General features: G+C 40.6%; 1 protein-coding gene across 2 annotated transcripts in view; it reads right to left on the bottom strand.

The window, feature by feature from the left end:
• The window catches only part of LOC109859213 (zinc finger protein 395), a 77,846-nt gene that overhangs the window by 7,282 nt on the left and 48,194 nt on the right, over window positions 1–22,370 (bottom strand). For both annotated transcript variants that reach the window (XM_020437223.1, XM_020437224.1), the window contains 3 exons: window positions 20,443–20,514; window positions 1,055–1,155; window positions 236–488 (listed from right to left, as the gene is read on the bottom strand). In XM_020437223.1, coding sequence (XP_020292812.1) covers window positions 236–488; window positions 1,055–1,155; window positions 20,443–20,514 — 426 coding nt within the window. The remainder of the gene's footprint in view (window positions 1–235; window positions 489–1,054; window positions 1,156–20,442; window positions 20,515–22,370) is intronic.

Here is a 22,370-nt window from a genome sequence, read left to right as displayed (position 1 = left end):
CAATCGGCTGTTCCTTTTACACGAGAAATTCGTAATCGGGCGTCAACGCGCTGAGCGTCTCTTTGCTAATTGCACACAGATTTGTTTGTTGCGTGAATAAACAAACTTATTTTCCGCAATATAGAGTTTGTCCGTTCATATTCACGTTGATATATAAATTAATGTTTGATTTAACAGTATCGACAATATTATTGTGAGACAGTTCGTAGTTTAAATAAACGCCGATCGCACTTACTGGTGACGGTGAGATCGTAAATGTGCTGCTTTCTCTGACATTGACCATTACGTTCTCCATGTAGTTGTTGCTTGTGATAGGAGTTGCTTCCAGACGAAGCTGCTTCTGATATTCCGGATCCTCGTGCGGCGGTCTTGCCATGTCCCGGTGGGACATTGTCGGCGGTGAACTCATGTGATCCACGGCAACTTCTTGATAATAGAATTCCTCTTCGTTAACAGACATGTAGTCCTCGTCCTTGGACTCCTTTGGACTACATGAAACAAATACATACCAGAGATCTTAGCTCTTGTTGTTTAATGTCTAAATAAAGTGATGTCGATTGAGATTTTTTTTATTATCTACTATATTTTATATTACCTTCTATATTATCTACTATATTCTAGTAGATTTTTTATTTTACTATTGGGATAATCGTATAATTTCTAACTATTATCAACGTGTTCTGATTCATGCAAACATCAAAGTGCAATCAAGTAGATCGATCGCGCACGTATGCTCCACGAATATTCATCGTTAACAATTCAAAATCAAGGTCGCGTTACAAGATCGAATTGTTGTTAATTTGAAGAGTTTATTTAAAATACGATACGTCCTCGATGGTGGTTCGTTTCTTAACCGTTTGTTTTTTTTTGTAAATACCGCTTAACGATATCTCATTACAATGACGTTTCAAAGCGCGTCAAAACATTAAATGTCAACAGCTTCTTTCACCGGCTGAGATTTATTTTGACATTGTGCGTTGTGCTCCAGTTTGTGCAATGTGGGATAACGCTTCTTACACACGCGAGACGCTTTATATCTAGGGTATCAACTCACCCCAGATGTGACTGCCGCACATGTTCTTCAATAAGCGTGACGGTTGCTCTGATTTCAAGACAGCCCGGCCAAGTGCACTTGAAGACCACTGCCGCGTTTGCCTGCAAATAGAAAAACGAAAGTCATTAGCCATCGCACAACCGTCAGTGTAAATAGATAAATGGGAGTTCGATGGGTTCACACGTCCGGAGACGTGACTTGACGATAGGGTTTCCGGAAGGGAGTCAAAAGACGACCGGGATTTCAACAAATCCCGTTGCGTCATATGCGTCACGTATCAATTGACACGCGTGGGCGCGCACTAACGCACAATATCGCTTGAACTCCGGCTAAATAAGCATAACATACTCGTCTTTTAAGTTTATTATTCCGAACTCTTTCCTCGTTATTTTTTTATTTCACAAAAAGAATTAATTATTCTGTAGCTTCTTATACTATTCTCATAAATTTTAATGTCAGTCGTTAAATGAAAGATGCGCGGGTCACAGAGAAAGCAAGCACATTTACGATCTCACCAATGAGTGTGATCGTGCTTTAAACTACGAATTGTCCCACGATAATATTGTCCAATACCGTTAAATTAATCAAACTGTTAAATCAATCAAATATTAATTTGAATATCCGCGCTTGTTTTCTGGTTTTCAAAATTTATTACAATATTACTTGATTTCTTCAGAGAAAGACTCTTTTATATACAACATTATTAATAATTAAATTTCTTTTCGTGTTAAATTTTATTGTCCGTCTGGAAAAAGTTATGACAATTGTTTTTGCAATAATAGTTTAACGTGAAAAAATAAGTTCGCGAACGTATGTAATATATTTCTGATTCTACATCAATTTTTTTTTGAACTTAGAATTCTCTTTTTTTCTGTAATCGTGCAATTGCGAACGACGTGTCCTTTCTTGATTCGTAAGCGCTTGAACGTTTCGGATTTGTAAACGTGCACCTTACGAAATTAGCAAGAGGACACGACGTCTTAAGACATCCCTGCATGTAGACGTCAGAGTCATGTCAAACCGGCGGCAAGGAAAATCGATGCGCGCGGCAGGCAACGGCATCGCTGCGCGCACGTTTCTTTGTTTACATCGGCATCAGCCGGTGACGGAGGCGCCGCGCCGCGCCGGTCATGACTCGCGCGCGCGCACGGTCACGTGGTATTGATCCGAGCGCGAGCGAAGAAAACAAGCCTTCACGCGGGGACACGCGGTCCTGCGATAATCGCGTGCTTGAATATGCGAAGGACGACGACATACGAAATTGATTTTCAAAAAAGGCTTAATGCGCGTGTCCTTACCTGTTTTTAATCACATTCTCTCGGATAATATTTACAGAGATCCGATATACCCAGATCCTCGTGTCTTTTGGACACGAATAGAATTACAATTGCGTGTATATAAAATTTTATCTGAAGGACACATTTACGGATTATATATTTATGAACGTTTTAGCGCATGTGTGAATCATTTAATTGCAATTCGGACCGCGAATTAATAACGCAGACGCTAAGTGCAAATAATTAAAACAATCTAGTTTAGGTCGAGATTGCATATAGAATACATATGTCAAAAGTTGGCACAAAAATATAATTACTGATTTTTGTTATTGATTAAAACTGATGATAGAATATACAGCACGAGATTTTGCATAGTCCGGTTCCGCTGAAATCCTATATATTGAAAACCGATTTTTCGAATAAGTTTATATGCATATAGAGTTTCTACTCATTGATTTAATGAAAAAAAAAAAAAAAATCAATATAGACAAAGTAGCCAGGCGCGTGTGGTTGTGTATGTTTGTAATCGGTTGTTAACAGACCTGTAAGATCTGTCTAGCAAGTGCACGCAACACGCGCATTTTCCAACATACACAAACACACATGTATAACGGTTCGGAAGAAGATAATTATGATATCGTCAATGCATCGCGGCGAAGAACGCCCCTTCAAAGCGCATTCCGGATTAATAAGTTGTCGGTCTACAGACAAAAATATAAATTCCTTCAGTGTGCAATCTCGCGATAGCAGCATTGTTAGAGCACATTATTCAACGTACACTGATGAGTACGTATGATTATAGGAATGACCACAACAAATGTGTTTAGAGAGCGATTTACGCCATGTTACATTACATTCGCTTGTTTCGTTCCTCACGCGGCATTGTATCAAGATAGAGAGAGAGATTGCACCAAATAAAAATTTAAAGGCACTCGATCGTACGGACGCGCGTGATAAACAAGAACACGCATTTCGAAAGAGGCGGTAGATTTTTTTCCGAGAATCTCAGTAACGGAGTGACATCAGCTCTGAAACGGTACACCGAAGATACGCGCCGGTGTGTACCGGGTGTGTACGCGGGATATATACCGGGTAGCGTAACGAAAAGTTGGCAACCGGGAGAACGCGTATGCGGTCAGTGAAGGTCGCGTGAGGTGTTCACGCGTATGCATTAAATATCCGTATCCGAAAAATGATAACGGGTGAAGAACTGTTTGGGAAAAAGATAAGCTTTGCAAAACACCGTGTGACGGAACAGCGTGGTGTGTGACATCACCTCTGAAAACGGTACACGCCGAGTACACGCGAAGCTGTGTGTACGGCGTGGCGCAGCTATTGCCGAGGTCACAGACCTTCTATGCCAGGCAATGTTCTCCCTTTGCCTTGCAATACCTCGGCGTTGGTTTGGCGTACTTCAGAGAACTTTGCACAGGCACAGTTCTCTCCCTTCCTCCCAACTCCTCGCTCCCTCTCTTTACGACATTTACGATACGTCGCGGTAATTCCGACAACATTCGCGTAGAGGACGCCACGTATCCCAGTGAGTATTTTCACGCGCGCATTCATCGGCCACTCTTTGATCCGGTACACATAAATTTATTTTCCTATATGTGTATAAATATTTTTCATAAATATATAAATGTAAAACATATATATATATATATGTTAGTTATATATTCTCATTATATAAAATACATTTATTACAAGATCGTTATAAGAGAATATATGTTCATAAAATTCGATTAAAAAGATGTTTTACTATTAAAAAGATTGCACAAAATAAATCGCAATATTTTTTTCCATTTATTTTTGTATAATATAAATCTGCCGGAGTTATTTGCGCGCTCACGCGCGAGTGCGAATATTATATTATTCACAGTGTTCTTCGTGCGGAAATGAATCAGCCGACGCGGGGTTATACCGCGTGTTGCGCAGTATAGAGCGGCATCTGCGCAGCGTCCGGATTTTGCGCAGCGAGCGGCGTTTCGCGGGTGTGTTCAAGCGCGTTGCATGTGATACGACGTTGCCGGTGGTAGAGATTTGCCGCGGCTTGTTGGGGATGCACACATACACATACACGGTCTGACTGGTCATAGTACACTGATCGACACTGAATCGTTCCACGAAAGAGAGAAGAAATTTCCTCTTCTGCGCGTCGTTCTTTTTCAGTCGGCTAGCCGCTGACGACCGGAGCAAAATGGTGTGTTACAGAAGGAGAAGTTTCTTCCCCTCTTGCGGAACAATTCAATGCCGGTCAGTGTACGCACAACCGGCTAGGAGGACAACCACCCTGTACTGTAACTTCTGCGCGCGCCAAACACCGCGCGCGTCTTTTCCCCTGCTCTTCTGCTACTCTCGACTGCGCAGCGCAAAGCGGCATGCGCGCTAATTCGCGTGTGTATACAAAACGCATGTGCGCACATGTCTTGTAGATGGTTCACGCATCGTGAAAACAAAAAGTGATGCGTACAATTACTCATCGAGACGCGACATCGTCCCTTGCATCTTCGATAAGCGACGTATAAACATCAAAGCACTTCGACGACAACGAACTTCGTGATTCGTCCCGCGGGAATGCGCCGAGGTTCAATGTCCTGAGGTTTATTAGAGTGAATGAATGCTTCGAAATCGTTCGTGCGTCCGCGCGAAAGAATTTTATTCGCAATGTTATTTTCGTCGTCCGATTATTGATGAATAATCAGAATTTTTCGCGCGTCCGCATTGGCGTGCAAAAGAGATGCCGCTCACCAAGGCCAATTCAGGTTTGCTCGCGAATTCACGCGACGAACACTATGGATACAACCCGAGCGCGGGCATAAAAATCGATTTCTAAATTACACGCTACAGCAGAACCACCTGCTTTTCACGCGGCTCTCGCTTTCTCCGTAAATCGAGATTCGCGTCGAGCCGGCTCTTGCACAAAGGAGCTTGTGCTCCGCCGTGTGTATCTATATTTTTCTACGTTACTCATCTTCCTTTTCCCACAAGTTCTGTGATTTTCACACGCGAACTATTCCCCAGCTTATATACTCGCCTTTTGAATTGCGATGATTAAGACACCGGCTGTAATGATTTGATTCAACGTTTTCTTCAACGTGGATGATATCGAGTATTGTGCTAACAATATTGTGCGCATCAATATAAAGTATTCGTTACTGTTATATAAAATATTTATTACAGAGACAAAGTTTATCTCGCTGTCATATTTCTTCTTGTCTACGTATTTCTTAATTTTTTAAATTAACGCGAAAAATCGTTTTTAAGACACGATTCTTCAGGTTGATTTAATATGTCATCAAATGGTGCACAACACTCGAATTATTTATCTTCTCTGTATTTGTGTCTCTTTATGATTTACACGAAATCAAATTTAATATAAAAATTTTGGAAAGATAACTAATTGCGTTGTGTCCAGAAATGGTGAAATTCTTTAAATACCGTTTCATATGCGCGTCTCTGACGTCATGGGCCACTGATATCCGTTAATCTTCATTTCGGAACCATGCCGCCTTTCTACGCAGCGAATGAATTTCACGGACGTAGAGATATATATCGTAAAAGAAGTAGGGAGAGAAAGAGAGAGAGAACGCAAGTACGAAATGGACGAATAAGGAAGAGAAGAAGAAAGATAGAGAGAAAAAGAAAGAGAAAGATTGTGTGTGCAAAGAGTTGGAGTCATTGGAGAGAGGTGGAGAAGCCGGGTAACGCCCGGAAAACCAAAACAAACCAGACTTCTCTGTGTTGGCGCGTACGATGCGCGTCGATCCGTGGCGTGTGGTGAGGGTCGGACGTTGACCCTTTGTCGAACACACCGATGCCTCACGCACGGAGAGTACACGGGGGTATATACGGGGTGGCGGGAGAAAAATCTACGGGTTATGTAGGACCTTCACGTCGCGGCGGTGGCAACGGCGTCGGCGGTAGTGGCAACGGCAAGCGAGCAAAAGGGAGTACGATGCAGTAATAAGGGGCAGAAAATTTCAGAATATCGCTGCGTAGACGAGGGAGAAACGCGACCGAGAATAGGGAGGAGAGGGGACTGACCGCAACGAGAGAGCAGAGGATCCACGTGTGATGCAGCAGGTACGACAAAGGCCGATTGCGCGGCTACGTAGTCGAGCAGTGCACCGGCACGAACTGCAAGGGCTTTCGGGGGACGTCGTGGTGTAGGATAGTTTATCACAACATAACGATGCGTGTGTGTGTGTATGCGTGTGTGTATGTCGTACGCTGCCAACGCACAGATGAAAACTTTAACATCCAAGAGAGCGCAGAATTATACTTTGTCTCGGAATACAAATTTCGCGTATAAACAACCAACTTTCAAGAAACATCGCGCAACAACAAAATTGCTTAACAAGTTTTGCAGTCGCATGATTATTGCCTACATACACGTGATTCACTGCGACGACAACGCAATGAAGAAGAGCAAACGCAAAAATTCAATTTTTTTTCCCCCGGCGAAACAATGCGACCATAAAGTAGCGAGCTGGAAAAAAACGCGCTGGGACACGTCGCGCAGCACGCAATTCGGTGCAATTTACAAGAAAGAACCGGGAGGGGGTCGTTGACACAGACGAGAGAAACGGAGAATATACAGAAAGACAAGGAGGAAGCAGTAAGTACCCCGTGAGTCACGACAGGACTTTACCAGGATGTCGACGTATCTAATTTACTGATTTTCGTTGTATCTACAGATAAAGAACAAAACTTGTTTATCCAGTGTCTGTCGTTAGTTACTTTTCGTTATCTATAAGCGCGCGCGCAAGCATACACACACACACATTCGATCATTTTGTAATCAGTCGAGAAATATGATTCTTATCTCTTTTCAAGATAGTTTACATGTTATTTTCTTTCGAACATTTAATACTGAAGAACAAAATTTTCTGCCAATCAAGAGATGACAATTACATTTTAATGATACATTAATAATATAATAAATAACACATTAAAAAACAATTATTACATATACAATCTCGTAATGTAAGTTATGCTGTACAAAATTAATTGCTAATTAAAGAAATCTTTTTTTTTTCAATTTGGAAATAAATTACTTAAAACAAATATTTTGTTTTACACAAGAGTAACAAACAAAATCGATATTTCTCGTTCACTGAGCGTGTGGATTTAAATTGCGTCGTCTTTTATCGATATTACATACAAATCCGCTAGTGCGTGTTCGAACGTTCTCTTTATCTCTCTCTTCTCTTAAAATACAATGGCGTCTAATGGCTCTCGGCGGGAGAGAGAGAGAGAGAGAGAGAGAGCGACATAGCATTGCCCATCGCTATGTTGCAACCGCACCAAACGAGCAAATACCAACATTGTTCGCATTGTTGCAGCGCACGAAGAAGCTGTTTTTAGGCATAGAAAAATGTTCAATGTTGGGTTTTGCGCGGCCGGCCATTGTATGTTGGACTTTATGAAGGTCAGCGTCGTCACTAAGAAGACTGCTAAGCGATGGTTGCTCGATGCTCACGAGCAAGAGAATCGACCTACAACGTGTGCGCGAGCGAAAGAAAGAGGAACGACGCGAGAGAGAAAAGGACGGAAGCATGAAAATGCGAACCGAGAGAGAAGCGACGACGGTGCGGGAGGAATGGCCGCGCCTGCGCAGATGCGTTGTTTACGTCGCCAGGCCAGGTTACAGCGCGTGGATGCCGTTGCGGCTCCGGCGTTTGTTGAAATGGTAAGGAACGACCGTTCAACAAGCTCCCACGCGACTTATATGTACGTACGCACGCACACGTGCGGATATATATGCACACACACACACACACACATACGCAACATACAAATTTGAATTCAGCGAAAACGCAGTGAAAGGTAGAAAGTTGCAGAGAGCAAGACGGCGCTTACATGTGACAATTGTGAAAATGGCAATCTTGTGCAGATCGCATCGCTCGCGGTGTGCTCGCGATGAATAACTCCGCGAGGTTCCCAGAATGTATTGTTATTAACCGTGAATGCACATCTTGCACAATACATGAATAAATGGTAATTAGAACGGCTTTGTTCGGACTGAATGTGCATTAAACAGTCGTCAACGAATCCCAAATCGCATTATCCTTATTGCCTTTTATTATTCGTGCACAAGCGCAACACGATTCAATTTGTCACACGTAGTGACAGGTGTATATTGTTGCAAATTAGATTTGGTCACTGTGTCGTCTCTACGAGAGATTTTGTTAAACATGAGCAACTGTTTTTATAAACGAAGCTGTCAAACAGTCAAAGCTGTCAAGACGGATTGACGGTTTCGAATCACGGAATGTGTTTTGTAATCTTTTTCGACTATTTAATAAAAATATCTTTTCAAAAAGAGACGTTGTGTTGAAACGCGCGTTAGAAGCGCAAAGCTCGCGAGTGCGCGTTACGCGATGGGTGCAACAATATGAAGAAGAATAAGAAGAGAAGAGGTCTCCGAGCGAGACGGGTATTCACAAGACACTTAAAATCCGCAAGAGTTCAAGTTTGTTCTTTCTTTTTCAAGGCCGTGCATCGCCGTTTATTATGTACTGAGTGTATCCAATACCGGCGCAGCCAGGCCTCGTTAAGCAATTACCCAGAACACCTCCGCTCCCTTTCTCGTCTCCCTGACTGCCTGCCTGTGTCGCATATAAAAGAAGTTACAGCCGAAAACCGGTAGTACCGTTTCAGCTGGAAATATGACTTAAAGTAATGGGTTTGAGAGAGGAGTTGCCGCGAGAGTAATTTTTTAAATTGCGCGCAATGAGATAAATTGCCAATATGTTAGCCGAAACTATCGTTTTCTCTCAGCAATAGATATATTCGAATATTTCCTCGAACAGTTTGTTCTTGTATAAACCCTGTTGCTTTTACGACCGCTTAAATCCTACTCGGACCAATTTTCCGCCTATATTTCTCACGCACAAAGTGGAAGTTCATTTTTTCCACATAACATTGTATTTATTTTGACTGTCTAAAATCTAAATGAAGAGAAATCTTAAATTATAGAGAACCGGACTGACCTTCCCCTCTTTGGGCCAGCAACAGACCTAGTAACTGTATGGTAGGTTATATATATGTGCATAAATTTTTTCCGTGAAAAAAGTTCAAGATTTCAATGGAAAAACGCCGGCTCTCTACAGGTAAAAAATTTTGTATGTATAGAATGAAAATATGTAATAAAAAAAAAAAATGATAAGAAAACGTATAATAAAATTATGGAGATAAAAAATAAGTAGCAAGCTTTTGACTTGGGTTGGATGTTGTGGCATTAACGTCGTGGAAATAGTTGCTTACGAGTTAGCACTAGTTTTCTCACCAGCAATCGTACCAGCTGAGTCACGAAGCAGCACGTGCGTTGCGCTTTTAATGCATGCCGAAACTAATAAAAGACCGAAGCGGTTACCGTTCATTGATTTTTCATACACACGCGTCTTGCCAGCCGCCGTTCTCGGATAAGGCTACATTTTTTCAAGGACAGCTCTGGGGCGTGTGTAAAAGAAGGAAGAAATATTTATTTTAGCGTGTTTATTGCGACGAGGCGAGAAAACGCGCACGTACTAACGTTGTTTCCAAACTCGACGGATATTTCGCGCCGACGCATCTCTTGTATCGGACAGCCGGAGTTCAATAACCGATTCAAGGTCACGAGACGCCGATTTTGTTGCGTAAAAAAAGATCTAGTGCTCTCTCTCGATAGGCGGCGAACTTTCGGCTTGCACGATATCGCGTCTGCTTGTGCATTTAAATATTTATATATGTAGAGTATAGTTTTATAAATAAATTGTGATAGCGGAAAATTTAAATTGTCTACTTTTAAAGGTTGCAAGAGAGTAAAGTTCGTTATAAAAGTAGCAGAAATAAAAACCTAATCATCATTACAATTAATAATTCATTACAATTAGTTTCATTTTCGTGTAAAAAAAAATACATAAACTTTTTCTAATCTAATCTAATAGTACATTAGAAAAAATATATACATATGTATATTCTTTCGCTCTTCATCAAAAAATCTACACTCGCATACAAAAGTTTAACCGGATAATCAGCGAATGGATTATCCGGTTTGTTCAGAAATGGTGCAACTCTTCTTGCGATAAGATACATTTTCGGAAGTGAGTGAAAACGAAACGTATTCAATCTTAGTATTTAGTTCTAAACAATTTAGACAATTTTAGTGACATATTCGATAAAGAAATCGTTATACACATATTTAGAAATTATTACATTCTTATAGAAAAATAAAAAACCAGCTGAATTTGTCATCGCGCAGCAGACGGAAGTTTCAACACTTGAAAAAATAAGAATCACTTGATTGCGCACACGTCAAATCTGCACGCGATTATTTACTCAAGAGATGGTGTGTTTATGTCTGCGCTCAATATAATACCGCGCATGGGATTCGTAAAAAACATATGCACATCTACGTCACATCGAAAGATCAAATATTTTAAAGACGTCGTGTTTGTTCCGAACAAACTTGTGTGTTTGTTCCGATTAAGTGTAATTATAATTTTCCATATACCGCGAAGACACGAAAATTCGTCAAAAAATAGTTTTCTCTTCACCGTACCGGAGTAAAAATATCCATTTAAAAATCGTCGTTCACTCTACGACCTACGACGACATTTTGAATCTCTCTATCTCTACGGTGAATAGCAAATAGGAAGACCTTCCCGTGAACATTGCAATTATATTTACAGATATTTGAAATGTAGCATATCGCTCTTTATGCAATCTCGTTTGCAGAAGGTTCTTATACGTATCAATCACAATAAAAAATGTATAAAGTTGATAGGATATGCATATTTAGACGCGTCATTCGGTTGTGCTAATCAATGCAATAAAAACACTTGTAAATCGTTTCGTCACGCCTGCTTCACGTGATCTTGCTCGCAACACCCGTAATCGTTGGTCGTCTCTTTCGATCGTCGATATGCACATTCGAGAGATTTGTGTGTATCGACCAGCAAATTCTATATTATTGACCGCGCGCGCGAATCGTTTATTAATGTGTGTCCACATTAAAAGAAAAAAGAAAAAAAAACGCAAAAGCGAATACAGATATGGATAGTCTGGCAGTCTCGTGTGTTCAAAGATCGTTAAAATATATGTTAAAATATATCGGGCACGGCACGGCAAAGGTCGTTACTTCCGTGAATTTTTGCACAAAGGAAAATACTTGAGCACGTCGAACGAATTACATTTGGCCAATCAGTGTCAGCTAACTTGAATAAAATCAACGAGACAAAGAAGGTGCTCTACGAAGAATGTTATCCTTATCCCATAGGGTAGGATAATGTTTTTGAAAACCGCAAGTGTTATCGTACTTCGTCTTTCTCTCATCTTTTGCGTGTCTGTTCTTATAATTGCGGTGCAATTTGTCACATTTCTCTTATATTATTGAGACATGTCAATGATGAAACTCGTTATCGTGTTACTGATTTGAGAGTCCGAATCTTTAAGCAATTATTTTTTGTTTTTTTGTTTAACAGCATCTGGCATCTTATCTCTCACAAACTGAATTGATATCTTATTTAAGCTGTGCATGTGCCAACTTATCTGTTTGTTTTTATGGATTTTTATCTACTTTTCGTAATTGCATTATTCATTTGCGTGTCTCGTTGGATATACTGTTATTTATTTCCGTTCTCTTGTATTTTCTCTCAACGCCGCGAATCGGTTTCGTCAGAAACAAGGGAGGATTCGCTTTCTGTGCGCGTTGTTTTAACTTCTCCAACGACTAAAAGAGAGCGGCGCGTGGAGGAGGCATTTCCTTCTCCTCTCGCGGAACCGTTTCATTGTCGCGCACTGTACATATCGCCTCGCGATTTAAAAGTTTTCTCCTATTATTATTTTTTTTTATACCAAACACTGAAAATGTGTGCGCGCTTTCTAAAGAACTTTTAACACTAGTTTCTGGCAGCTTATAAGGCCTTGCATTTAGAAACGGAAATATAGCTTCTGTTTAAAACCGCCGTGAAAAAAAAAGACCACGGTCTTGTCAAGTTGTCAGTTGTGGAACTGCATGACGGATCGTGCTTTTATTGTACGCGAACCGGAGAGTGTAAAGACACAAAAATTGAACATTTTTAATTCAAAAGTGAAATTTTGACTCGGTACCATTGACGTTTGTTTACTGAATTGTTAAAAAAACGCTTTGTAACTTTTGCGGCGCGTGGTGGGGGTTATGACATCAAACTTCTCTCTTTCCTTTCTTCTCGTCGTTCTCACCCTCGATCAGTGAACGGTTGCCGGTCTCTCGCGGCGCGGCGAATCAGCTGGGCACGCACGAGCGGAGTGTGAGCGAACGAGCAAGCAGGTCTGCTTAAGCGTGACAACGATTGATTCGCCGGCACTGTCAACGGCCTTGCAACGCCGTACACACACCGGTTCTCTTCGGTTTATACAAGTTGAGCAACAAAGTGGGCGCGGTCTGTGTTAGGACCAGTTTACAGTTACGTGCCACGCGCAAATAAAACCGATGTAATCACAATTCTTTTAATCGTAAAACACATTCTTCAATCGTTACACTTTATCGAGACTTACACGAGAAGCGACAAAAATGCGAAAATTATTTCACATAAAGAAAACATAGTTTTATTATTTAAACAAAGAACAGCCGAAATAATTTTATCTAGGTCAGAAATTGTTTTTATCATAAAATTATATTTTTAATTTATTTTTCATGTATGTGTGTGTGTGTGTGTCTCAAAAACAATTTACAAGTACGCATTTTTTCATTCGTGTTTGTAACGATAGCTGTGTGCGGTCTCTCGGTTGTCAATATTTCTTGTTTAGCGAGAGAATGGATAAAAACAATTATTTAATCGAATCGTTTATATCATATCTGACATGCTACAGAAGATAACGACATTTGTGCAATTTCTGTAAAGAAAAAAACGCCGCAATTTGCACTTTCATCAATTTTATAATTTAATACCGGTTTCACCTGACAGATTCTAGAGAATCGCAAAGAGATATACGACTTTCTGATCCGAGATCGATCCCAAGAGAAAGTTACTTACTGCAATCTACGCGGATGTAAAAACGGCTTATGTAAATTCTACACAGCTAGCTTGGGGACAATCCTGGCTTAGGGATTAATTGCACGTCACACGTCTCGGTTTGAAAGAAAGGCTTGAACGTCTGCATTTTTATATTTATCACAAAATAAATATATATAGAAATAAATTGTCGCGTGCATCACTCACTTGTGTCGAAAAATGACGCTAATCAGTGTGCAATTGCGATAACGTAGCTATCCGCTTATCGCGAACATTAAGCGATCAATAAGGCTTTGTCTTGCTGCATACGCGTTAAAGTAACTTTTAATTATAATACTAAAACAAACGCAATATATTGCGCTGGTTAGAAAGTTTCTATGAAAGCGAATAAATTATTTTTTTTATTTTTTTGCATTATTTTATCAAAACATTGAGTTTTGCATTTTTGATAACACATACACTTTTTAAAGAATTTTTTTTTATTATATATTATAATAACAGCTTGCCGAGCTTTCCAAGCATTTTTTTTTGCTCTCTCTAAATGGATGTAGTTACCTGATGCCTGTTTCATAACTTGATGACTCCCGGTTTATATATAAAGTGGCATCCTGCTCCAATAATAGACTACTAGTGATAGAGCTATACGTTTATCGTAGCGCGATATTTATTTTAAATTCAAGGTGACTCCGCGATTTTATTGCGAATGCTGTAATATTTTATCATTTCATTTCACTATCGTTGTCAAATTTATTTGTTTTATCCACCTAACGGGGAAACAAGCGTTTTTTTTTTATCACATCTTTAAACTATCAAATTGATTAAAACGATACGTTAGCGGATAAACTTACGTGCGGTATTTCGATAAAAATCAGCGTTTTGATGTATTCGATTGCATTTCGAGATTCGTTTTGCGCCCGCGCGAATGCCGTATCGATCGTTCTCACCGTGTTCTACCTTGACCTCTAACTGCAAAAGTATTTCGAGCAATTACAGTATTTAAAGAATATATAGAACCCGCGATCGATTAATCAATATCGTCACAAACCAAAGTGCAAGATCCTTGACAACTATTAATTATAACGTTGAAATACGAAGAATGATTTCTTACAAAAACTTACTTTGAAAGAAACTTTTCCTTTGTCAAAAGTGAAAATATTCTCGAAAGATTTCGTAGAGAGAAATACATGAAACAAACTTCCTCTCGTGTTACAAATATAGAAAACAGCCGGAAAGAATAGAAAAAAAAAAGAGAAATTCTAATATTATTTACATCACACCTCGAAAGTGTTGTAATTAAGAATGATTTTGCCTGTTTGAAAATAATGGGTGAATCTGGATCTAATTACGAGTAAATATTTATATATGCTCGACGTGTACAGCGCTCGATAAGAAAAAAAATTATTCACACGCTGTTAAACGGTTCGTCAATTCGGCGAGCGTAAAAAAAGAAAGACAGTCAGGACCTAGGACAACGAGCTGCACGGCATATCTCATCCCCACCAGGTCGTTGTGTCTGGTTACAAGCTGAAAATTGCGAATGAGCGTCCTTGGTTCTTCTCCCGGCCGAAAAGTGTAAGAGAAGGAGGGAGAGAAGATCTAACATTGACTGCAATAAAGAGCTCAATGCTCTAGACATGACGTCATGTCGCAGTAAGCTAGAAGAAGTAAGTCTCGTCGTGTGATACTGCTACAATTAACGACAAACCATTCGATTGCAAAGAAACTTTCGCTATTACACGTTATCTTCAGATAATCAAATTACTGTCTAATTATCTCTTATATAACAATGAAAATGAAATAATTTTACAATGCTTGTTTTACGCTGAATTATTATTTGAACTTCTTGTCGGATTTGCATTAAAACAAATAATAAGACCAAATATAGTTTTTAATTCGATCCAAGCGATTACGCGCGCTGAGAAAGCAAAGCGAAGTAATTAATTGTTTCGAGAAAATAATCGATTACACGCAATATTGGCGAGAATTACAGCGATGCGGACAGAGAGAAGAAAGACGAGTCTTTCCTTATGTACGTGCATAACGTACGGTGTCATGGTCGCTGACTTATGTCATAATGCCTGCGCGCATCATGGAAATAAAGCAACATCTTGTTTGACATTGTGTTACAAAAAATGCTTGCAACTGATAGCGGCGAAGCGTTAGCGAGTTTATGCGGAATGGATAGATCTCTTCGTCAATTTGCGGAATTCCCGCATAGAAAAATATTACATATACTTTGACGTTATATTTTTTCATAAAGAAAAAAATTCCGCAAACACGCTTAAATTTTCGAATCACACTACGAAGGGAAAGGCGAGAAGAGTTTTGAAAATTTTCACGAGATCGTGTTTTTTTTTATTGTGAAAAAGAGATTATTACACACGCGACGTTACAGATCAGAAATGACATTGTCATACGATGACTCTGACCTTGACTACGCGCGACAGATGTCTGTAATCTATGCAACACGAGCGGGACGTGGTGTGCACGAAAGATTTGTTTCTAACTCACAATCAGCGCGGATAATTGTGATTTTACTCTGCCGATCGTTGTTATTAACATTTCCGAATTGTCGATCGATTTTTATTAATGCGCGATGTTTTATTTCAAAAAAAAATTTTTTTACTATACGAAAGGCGGAAGCTCTCTCTCTCTCTCTCTCTTTCTCCCTTTCTCTTTCTGTCTTTTTAATTAAGATATGTTAATTTGTGTACAGAATTTACGTGCAAATGTAAAAAACTTATTAATAAGATACATTTAAAGAGTGTCGGGATGACGTCTGTCGCAAATAAATATACTGGTCGTCCTTAACCTTCAACTTCTCACAAGTGCATTCGATCATTGATTATTTTATCCAATGTCTTTTTTTCGTGCTTTCGCGTTCAGATGAGCTTAAAATATCAGATTTATATCGCGTTCTGTTGATTTGGCAAACTTAAATTGTTACTCAAATTGTAAAGCAAGTTGTTAAAGTACAGAATATTATTATTAGAGACAAAATATGTACAAAGCAGACATGTACACAATTTTTCACGAGTCTGTAATTAGCAAAACTACTAACATGTACTATAAATAATCTTGACAAAAGTAACATTTCGTTTACGTCACTTTCTAAAAAGAAAAAAAAAGGAAAAAAAGACATGCAAATATTAGCGAAAAAATCGGGTAATGATGCGAAAAGACGATTACGTACGGAGCTGTTGCCGGGCAGAAATGTATGTATGGTGAGTATTCCGGGTAACGTCAACCGTTTACGCAACCGAGTATTACGTAAGATGAACGAACGTGTCAGAACACGACCTAGCGGCCCAGAACATACGCAAATACCGGCGGTACGATCGTTAAATTGATAGCCGATAAGCTGTGCTGACATTTTTCGAATTTAGATCATATACGTCATAGTCTTTTCCCTCGTCTCGCAAGTACGCAAGTTCCATGCGAATCAAGCGGAAGATACTCCGCGCGCGCGTGTGTGTGTGTATGATTATGACAAGACACTTCTGTGCATTAGGTAATCTAGCTGCATTCAGGAACTTACAAACTTACCGAATTTGTTCAATCCTTCCGATCTAGACCGTATGCAACAGTATGATCGTGTGTCTCTTTTTCTTGAAATTCTCTAGCAAGTTTATTCCGAAATAAAATCCGGTGGCATTAGTGTAAAGTGCATTGCGCGTCATAACGGTCTTCTCTCTCTCGGTTAACTGAAAGCTTTTATTTTGTGCTTCGAAGTACGAGCAATAATCGAGAAACCGTCGCGTCATCGCAGTACGTATCGCTGATGAAGATCTACACCGATCAGGCAGACGGTATGACGACCGTCCGAACATCAGGAAGGCCGACGGTCAAGGTCCGTTTCGTGGGACACTCGCAAGACTCGTGCATCCAACCGACAAAACCTTGGTCAGAAAAGCAGCGACAGTACGCGGAACTAGAAATAAATCTTCCGTGCGTTTCTCCGCGCGCGCTGCACACACACGATCGCGCGAATACACGTGCACTGATATACGCGCCGACAGATACATGCAACACATACACACATACATACACACACACGTAGCAGATAGCACACCGATATTATTTCGCGCGCGTGCAGTCAGGGCCACGGTGACCTTAACTACCTTCCTCCGCACCCCCTCTTTCGTTGTTTCCCTCCCGTCCTGCCCCGCCCCACTCTTTCGTCGCCAAGTAAGGCCGCATTCGGAGCACCGGGGGGCGCGGGCAGGGGAAGAGGGCACGTGCCGCTCGTGGTGACGTCACGTGGTGTGCACTGCGACGCGATGCACCAACAGCGCCGGTCCCGGAGATCTAGGTCCATGTGCAAGCGCGTTTATGGGTACGTGCAGGAATATTCTACGGTGCGTGGCGCGACGTGTTTCAATGAGAAATTTTGTTCCTCGTGCAAACCGACGCGATCGTCGTTGCTTTTTTAAAGATGCAGTCTGAATTCGGCGAACGGATAAGGAAACGTGAGAGATTTCAGCGAATCATTGTATAAATCTGTATCAACTCTCTGAATTTGGGAGCTGCTGTTTTGATTCTTTCAAAAAAAAGAAATGTACGTAGATCATCGTAATTTCAGAGATTCGGCGAAAATGCAACATCCTATCAACTGCCGTAACTTAAAATATTATATTTAAGTATAAGGATATAGATTAAATATCAAGTTTGTAATTGTCTTCTCGGAAGTTTAATGTTCGAAAATATCAGTTTTCAACTTGTGCCCGTTATCTGAATCGCGCGCCCCAAGGATATTTTACGGCGCGCGTGCACGACCTTTTGATGAGAATTTAGTTCTCTCGTCTTTTCAAACAACTTTTCTTCTCTTGTGAATGAATGTTCATTTTCCAATAGTTTGGCTTTTTCTTTGTTTTCACTACGTATTATCTCAATAGTAGCACGCGATTTTAGCGAATAAATCAGCAAAATTTGTCGCGATATCGCGATTTCGATCGGGTCGATTGGTCGGATGAAAATCTATCCTATCTATTTAACGTGACACAATCGACCGAGAGAGAGAGAGAGAGACAAAGAAAATCTATCTACTCTTGTATGAAACACATAGTCCACGCTCTTGGTCGATCTACTCGCGCAGTTACGGCACTGCGCACGTGTTACCGCCGGTCGGGGGAGCGGATCGCGGCGACGGCGGGGAGACGGAAGCGTAGTATACTCTCTGTCGCAGTCGTTCCACAATGCGATACAGTCTCGACTGGAACTTCCTGGCTCCCACCCTCCCTCCGCCACCTATTCCCCCTTGTATCGCCTATCGGAATCGCCGTTCATGGATGTCGCGATATGGAAACGATGCATCGTCGTCTCTCTCCCTATCTCGGTCGAGTGACCTTTCGCGATGATGACGAGCACTAGGCGATGAGAGAATCTATGGAACGACGCCGACAACCTTGGTCGCCGTGTTCGCGCGTGAAGGTATTCTCGAGTCGGTCATTTGGGTCAGGTGCGCGTATACAAGGCGCAAATACACGGTGGCCATCTTTCTCTTTCACGCTGAACCGAGAGAAACCGATGAACATTTTTGCGAGTGTTTTTTTTAAAGAAAAATAAAGTGTTACATACACGTATATACTGTTCGTTGAAATCGTTTAATCGTCAGTTACTCGATGACGGTATTATGTAACGTGAGATAATGTAACGCCGAGAGAAAAGTGTCTTGTAGTAGGAAGTTGTAGTGCACTGTACACAAGTAAATTATTCAGGACACTCAATTTTTAGATATCTAATTGCCCTGAGCAATCTTTATAATAATTACAAGATAATTAATAATAACTTTATAGAAACATATACCGAGAAAATTAAACTATACGAGATTGAAGCGAAAAAGAGGCGCTGTTACATAGTTATAGCACAAATGTTTGTCGTTTCAATTTGAAAATATTCATACGACATTGGAAGTGCGCGAAAAAGAGAACGTGTCCTCAAAAAATCGGTCATTCTACGTGCGTCCGTGTCGCGCGAGTGAAAGTCGAAACCGTGTGTGCGAGATATACGTCTCGTATATACATATATGTATATACACGTATAAATCATACGTCGAATCTGATTGACTGCGACTACGTGTTTGTTTAGAATCACGGATGATGCGTGCATGCGCATGATGACATTATTATTGATTTCGCGCGAATCAAGATGAATGACTTTAAACGGCGGCCGCGCGCGTTTGCAATCTGGTGAAAGTAGGAACCTTCGGTAAACTAGGTTACGAATAATATTGATCCGCGAGAGAGGAGTGTGTAGCGTGGTGGCGGTTTGAGATAGTAGTAGATTCGTGCCCGCGTTACGTGCGCACACACAAACTCTTCTGCATGCTCTACACACCGACGACGCGAATTTTCGATAATCAAGGTTCAACCGTAAGGTTGCACCTACACGAATGATCGCGGACAAAGTTTTAGTTTCCTTTTAAGACGAAAAGTTTTCCCGTTCGCTCTTTGTTGTTCTTCAAACGTCGCAGCGATTGTATCTCAGGAGAAAAGAGCAATAGGTAGTTGTGCGACAAAAAGGCGCGTCAAAAATTTGGTTTTTATCCATGTTATTAATTGGAGAATTCCCGAAAAACATCGAGTTTACTTCCGAAAAAAGATACCAGTATAAAAATTAGAACTACCGAACTCTTATTGTTCTATTACTTATTGCGTATCGAAAGTTTAATTACTTTATTATACAAAAAAATAAAATAAAATAAAACTGCACAACTAAATGTGTATGTGCATTTGTTCAAATTTATCATCGAAATATATGAGCCGCGCTTGGTTTGTGTAATTTGCGTTACAATAATTGCTTTGTAAGTACATGAATTGTGTAATAATACACATCTAATATTAAAGTAGTAAGTCTTAGTTCAACAAGTTACGTATTACTGTTATCAGGTTCGCAACCTGTTTGAAGAGAAGTCTGTCGAAGCGGTTTAAAAGCCGCTCGATAAAATTTGATTTGATGCAACAGCACGCACAAGCGCACACAAAAAAACGCTCTCTCGGTTCTCGTACTTGCAGAAATTGCGATTGCGAAAAAATGACCTTGCCGAGGTAAAATGGAGCGAGCGGCAATTTCGCACCTGCGAGATTTCCGTTCGAACGGGTCTCCAATTACACGAGAAGGAAATCGGGCTTACCTGTTCGCTTTCGAAAGTCGCGCAAGCGCCTGGTTCCGATTCGATTGGATCCTGGTTGACTTTCGCCCGTATCTGAAAAGACATAAAGCAGAGAAGCATGTTTTAGCAACGGGTTTGTGTGTCGATCCGTTAGATTCTTCTTCTTCTTCTTCCACGTTCTTTTTAGCGGCTATTTCGGGAGCGCGAAGCGCGAACCCGCCGCCGCCACCGATTGCCACCACGCTCGCCGATTTCCCGTGCAAGCAGCCGAAAGCAGCGACTAGCTGTGTGCACCTAAGATTAGCGCGGGGCGATAATACCTCCAAGGTCCAGGCTTGTTAGCCGTCTTACGAAATACCAAAAAATCGCCGCGCGTGTTTACATCCTTGGCTCGGCCGGCGCGCGCTTATGTCATCACCGTCCGCGAGCGCGCGCACGCACGGCGACTTGGCGAGTACGGACTTGGCTCGCGCGTAGCTACTAATACGTCTATACGGTCGCATCTGCAGGCTTCTCTCTATGCCTTGCATCTCTGACCGGTCAGGGCCGACTCGCGTCGTTGTCATTGCCAGCATGTAACAATAGCGCGCGCGCTAAATCCACGCTTTATCTCACACGGGGAATTTCAACAATATTATAGTAAGCCCGGATCAAAAGTATTCGTCGGGTTTAAATCGTCTCGGACTACTTCTCGAAGATCGCAACCATGTATATATATCGTATTTTTGTTATATATTTATATTTTGTTCCGAATTATAAATTTTTTTATTATATTACGAGTGATATTTTATTCTTTCTCCGACTGCTTGCACTGCAATGCACGAACATCGAACGTGTTACGTTACGAAACGATCGAAAGCGACGTTCGTTTTCACTGGCTTGTTTGCGCTCGAAAATAAAAGGAAAAGAAAACTAGTTTACTATGTTAAAAACAACGTTTATGACACGTCAGAAAAATATCGATTGGTTAAAATTGTGCGATTAAAAAAAAACAAAGTTTTAATTTTTCTATAACGTAAATATACCATCCATTCACGTTCAGAATGACGCTGACCTGATTTTGAAAATCTGTGATTGGCGTCATTTAAAATGGCGACACGCTCAACTTTCGACGATATTCGATACACACGTCCGATCGATTGTCGAGGAAACAGCAGCGGATCGAGATTTTCTGTTCGCGATAATGCAAATATAATTGCTGTGTAAAAAAGTATTGATTTTTTTCTAAACATTAACAGATTCGAGATTCAATCTCGAAACACAATTATCTAATCATGTACATGAAAGATAAATGAGACTCTGGGAAGCCAATTTAATCTAATCAAACGGTACACGTACGCAACACGGCAAAATCCACCCCTAACACTCCCCATGCCGATGACTTACGCAAAAAGACTTATCCGTTGTTGATGTTAATTAAGCATACTATAAGCTATCTGTAATACTACGCGGATACGGAAAGAATTAATCGGCGGAGACACAAGCGCGCAGCGACGTCTCGAAGGCCACACTCGATTTTTATCACAGCGAACTTGTATTCCCATCGCGAAGGTCTCTCGAGCGTGTAATTTCAATGCAAGTTTCAAGGAAGCGTCATATGCAGTTTGTTTTTTTTTTTTTTTTTTTTACATCGTTAAAGTATAAAACGTTTTTATCTATGCGCGTCAGAATTCGCTGCGTTGGCAATTCGAACCGACTAAATGTGTATGAAATTATGAACAATTTGTGACTTGATCATGGGGAATCTTTTGACGACTTAGTTTTTATTCGATTATACGTGCAATAAATTTTTTACTGATGACAACAAATATACACGTGATAATGAAAATATATTAACAAATAATTATTGGAGCAAGTGATCTCGTTTGAGTCGTTATCCTGATCGCTTTTCCTCAAATTAAATGAGCATACGAATATCAGAATTAAGACGCAAACAGACGTAACAGAAA

The sequence above is a fragment of the Pseudomyrmex gracilis genome, unplaced genomic scaffold (genome assembly GCF_002006095.1).
Source record: "Pseudomyrmex gracilis isolate BER0280 unplaced genomic scaffold, ASM200609v1 scaffold_248, whole genome shotgun sequence".
Lineage (NCBI taxonomy): Eukaryota > Metazoa > Arthropoda > Insecta > Hymenoptera > Formicidae > Pseudomyrmex > Pseudomyrmex gracilis.
This window is presented reverse-complemented; position numbering and strand designations above follow the sequence as displayed.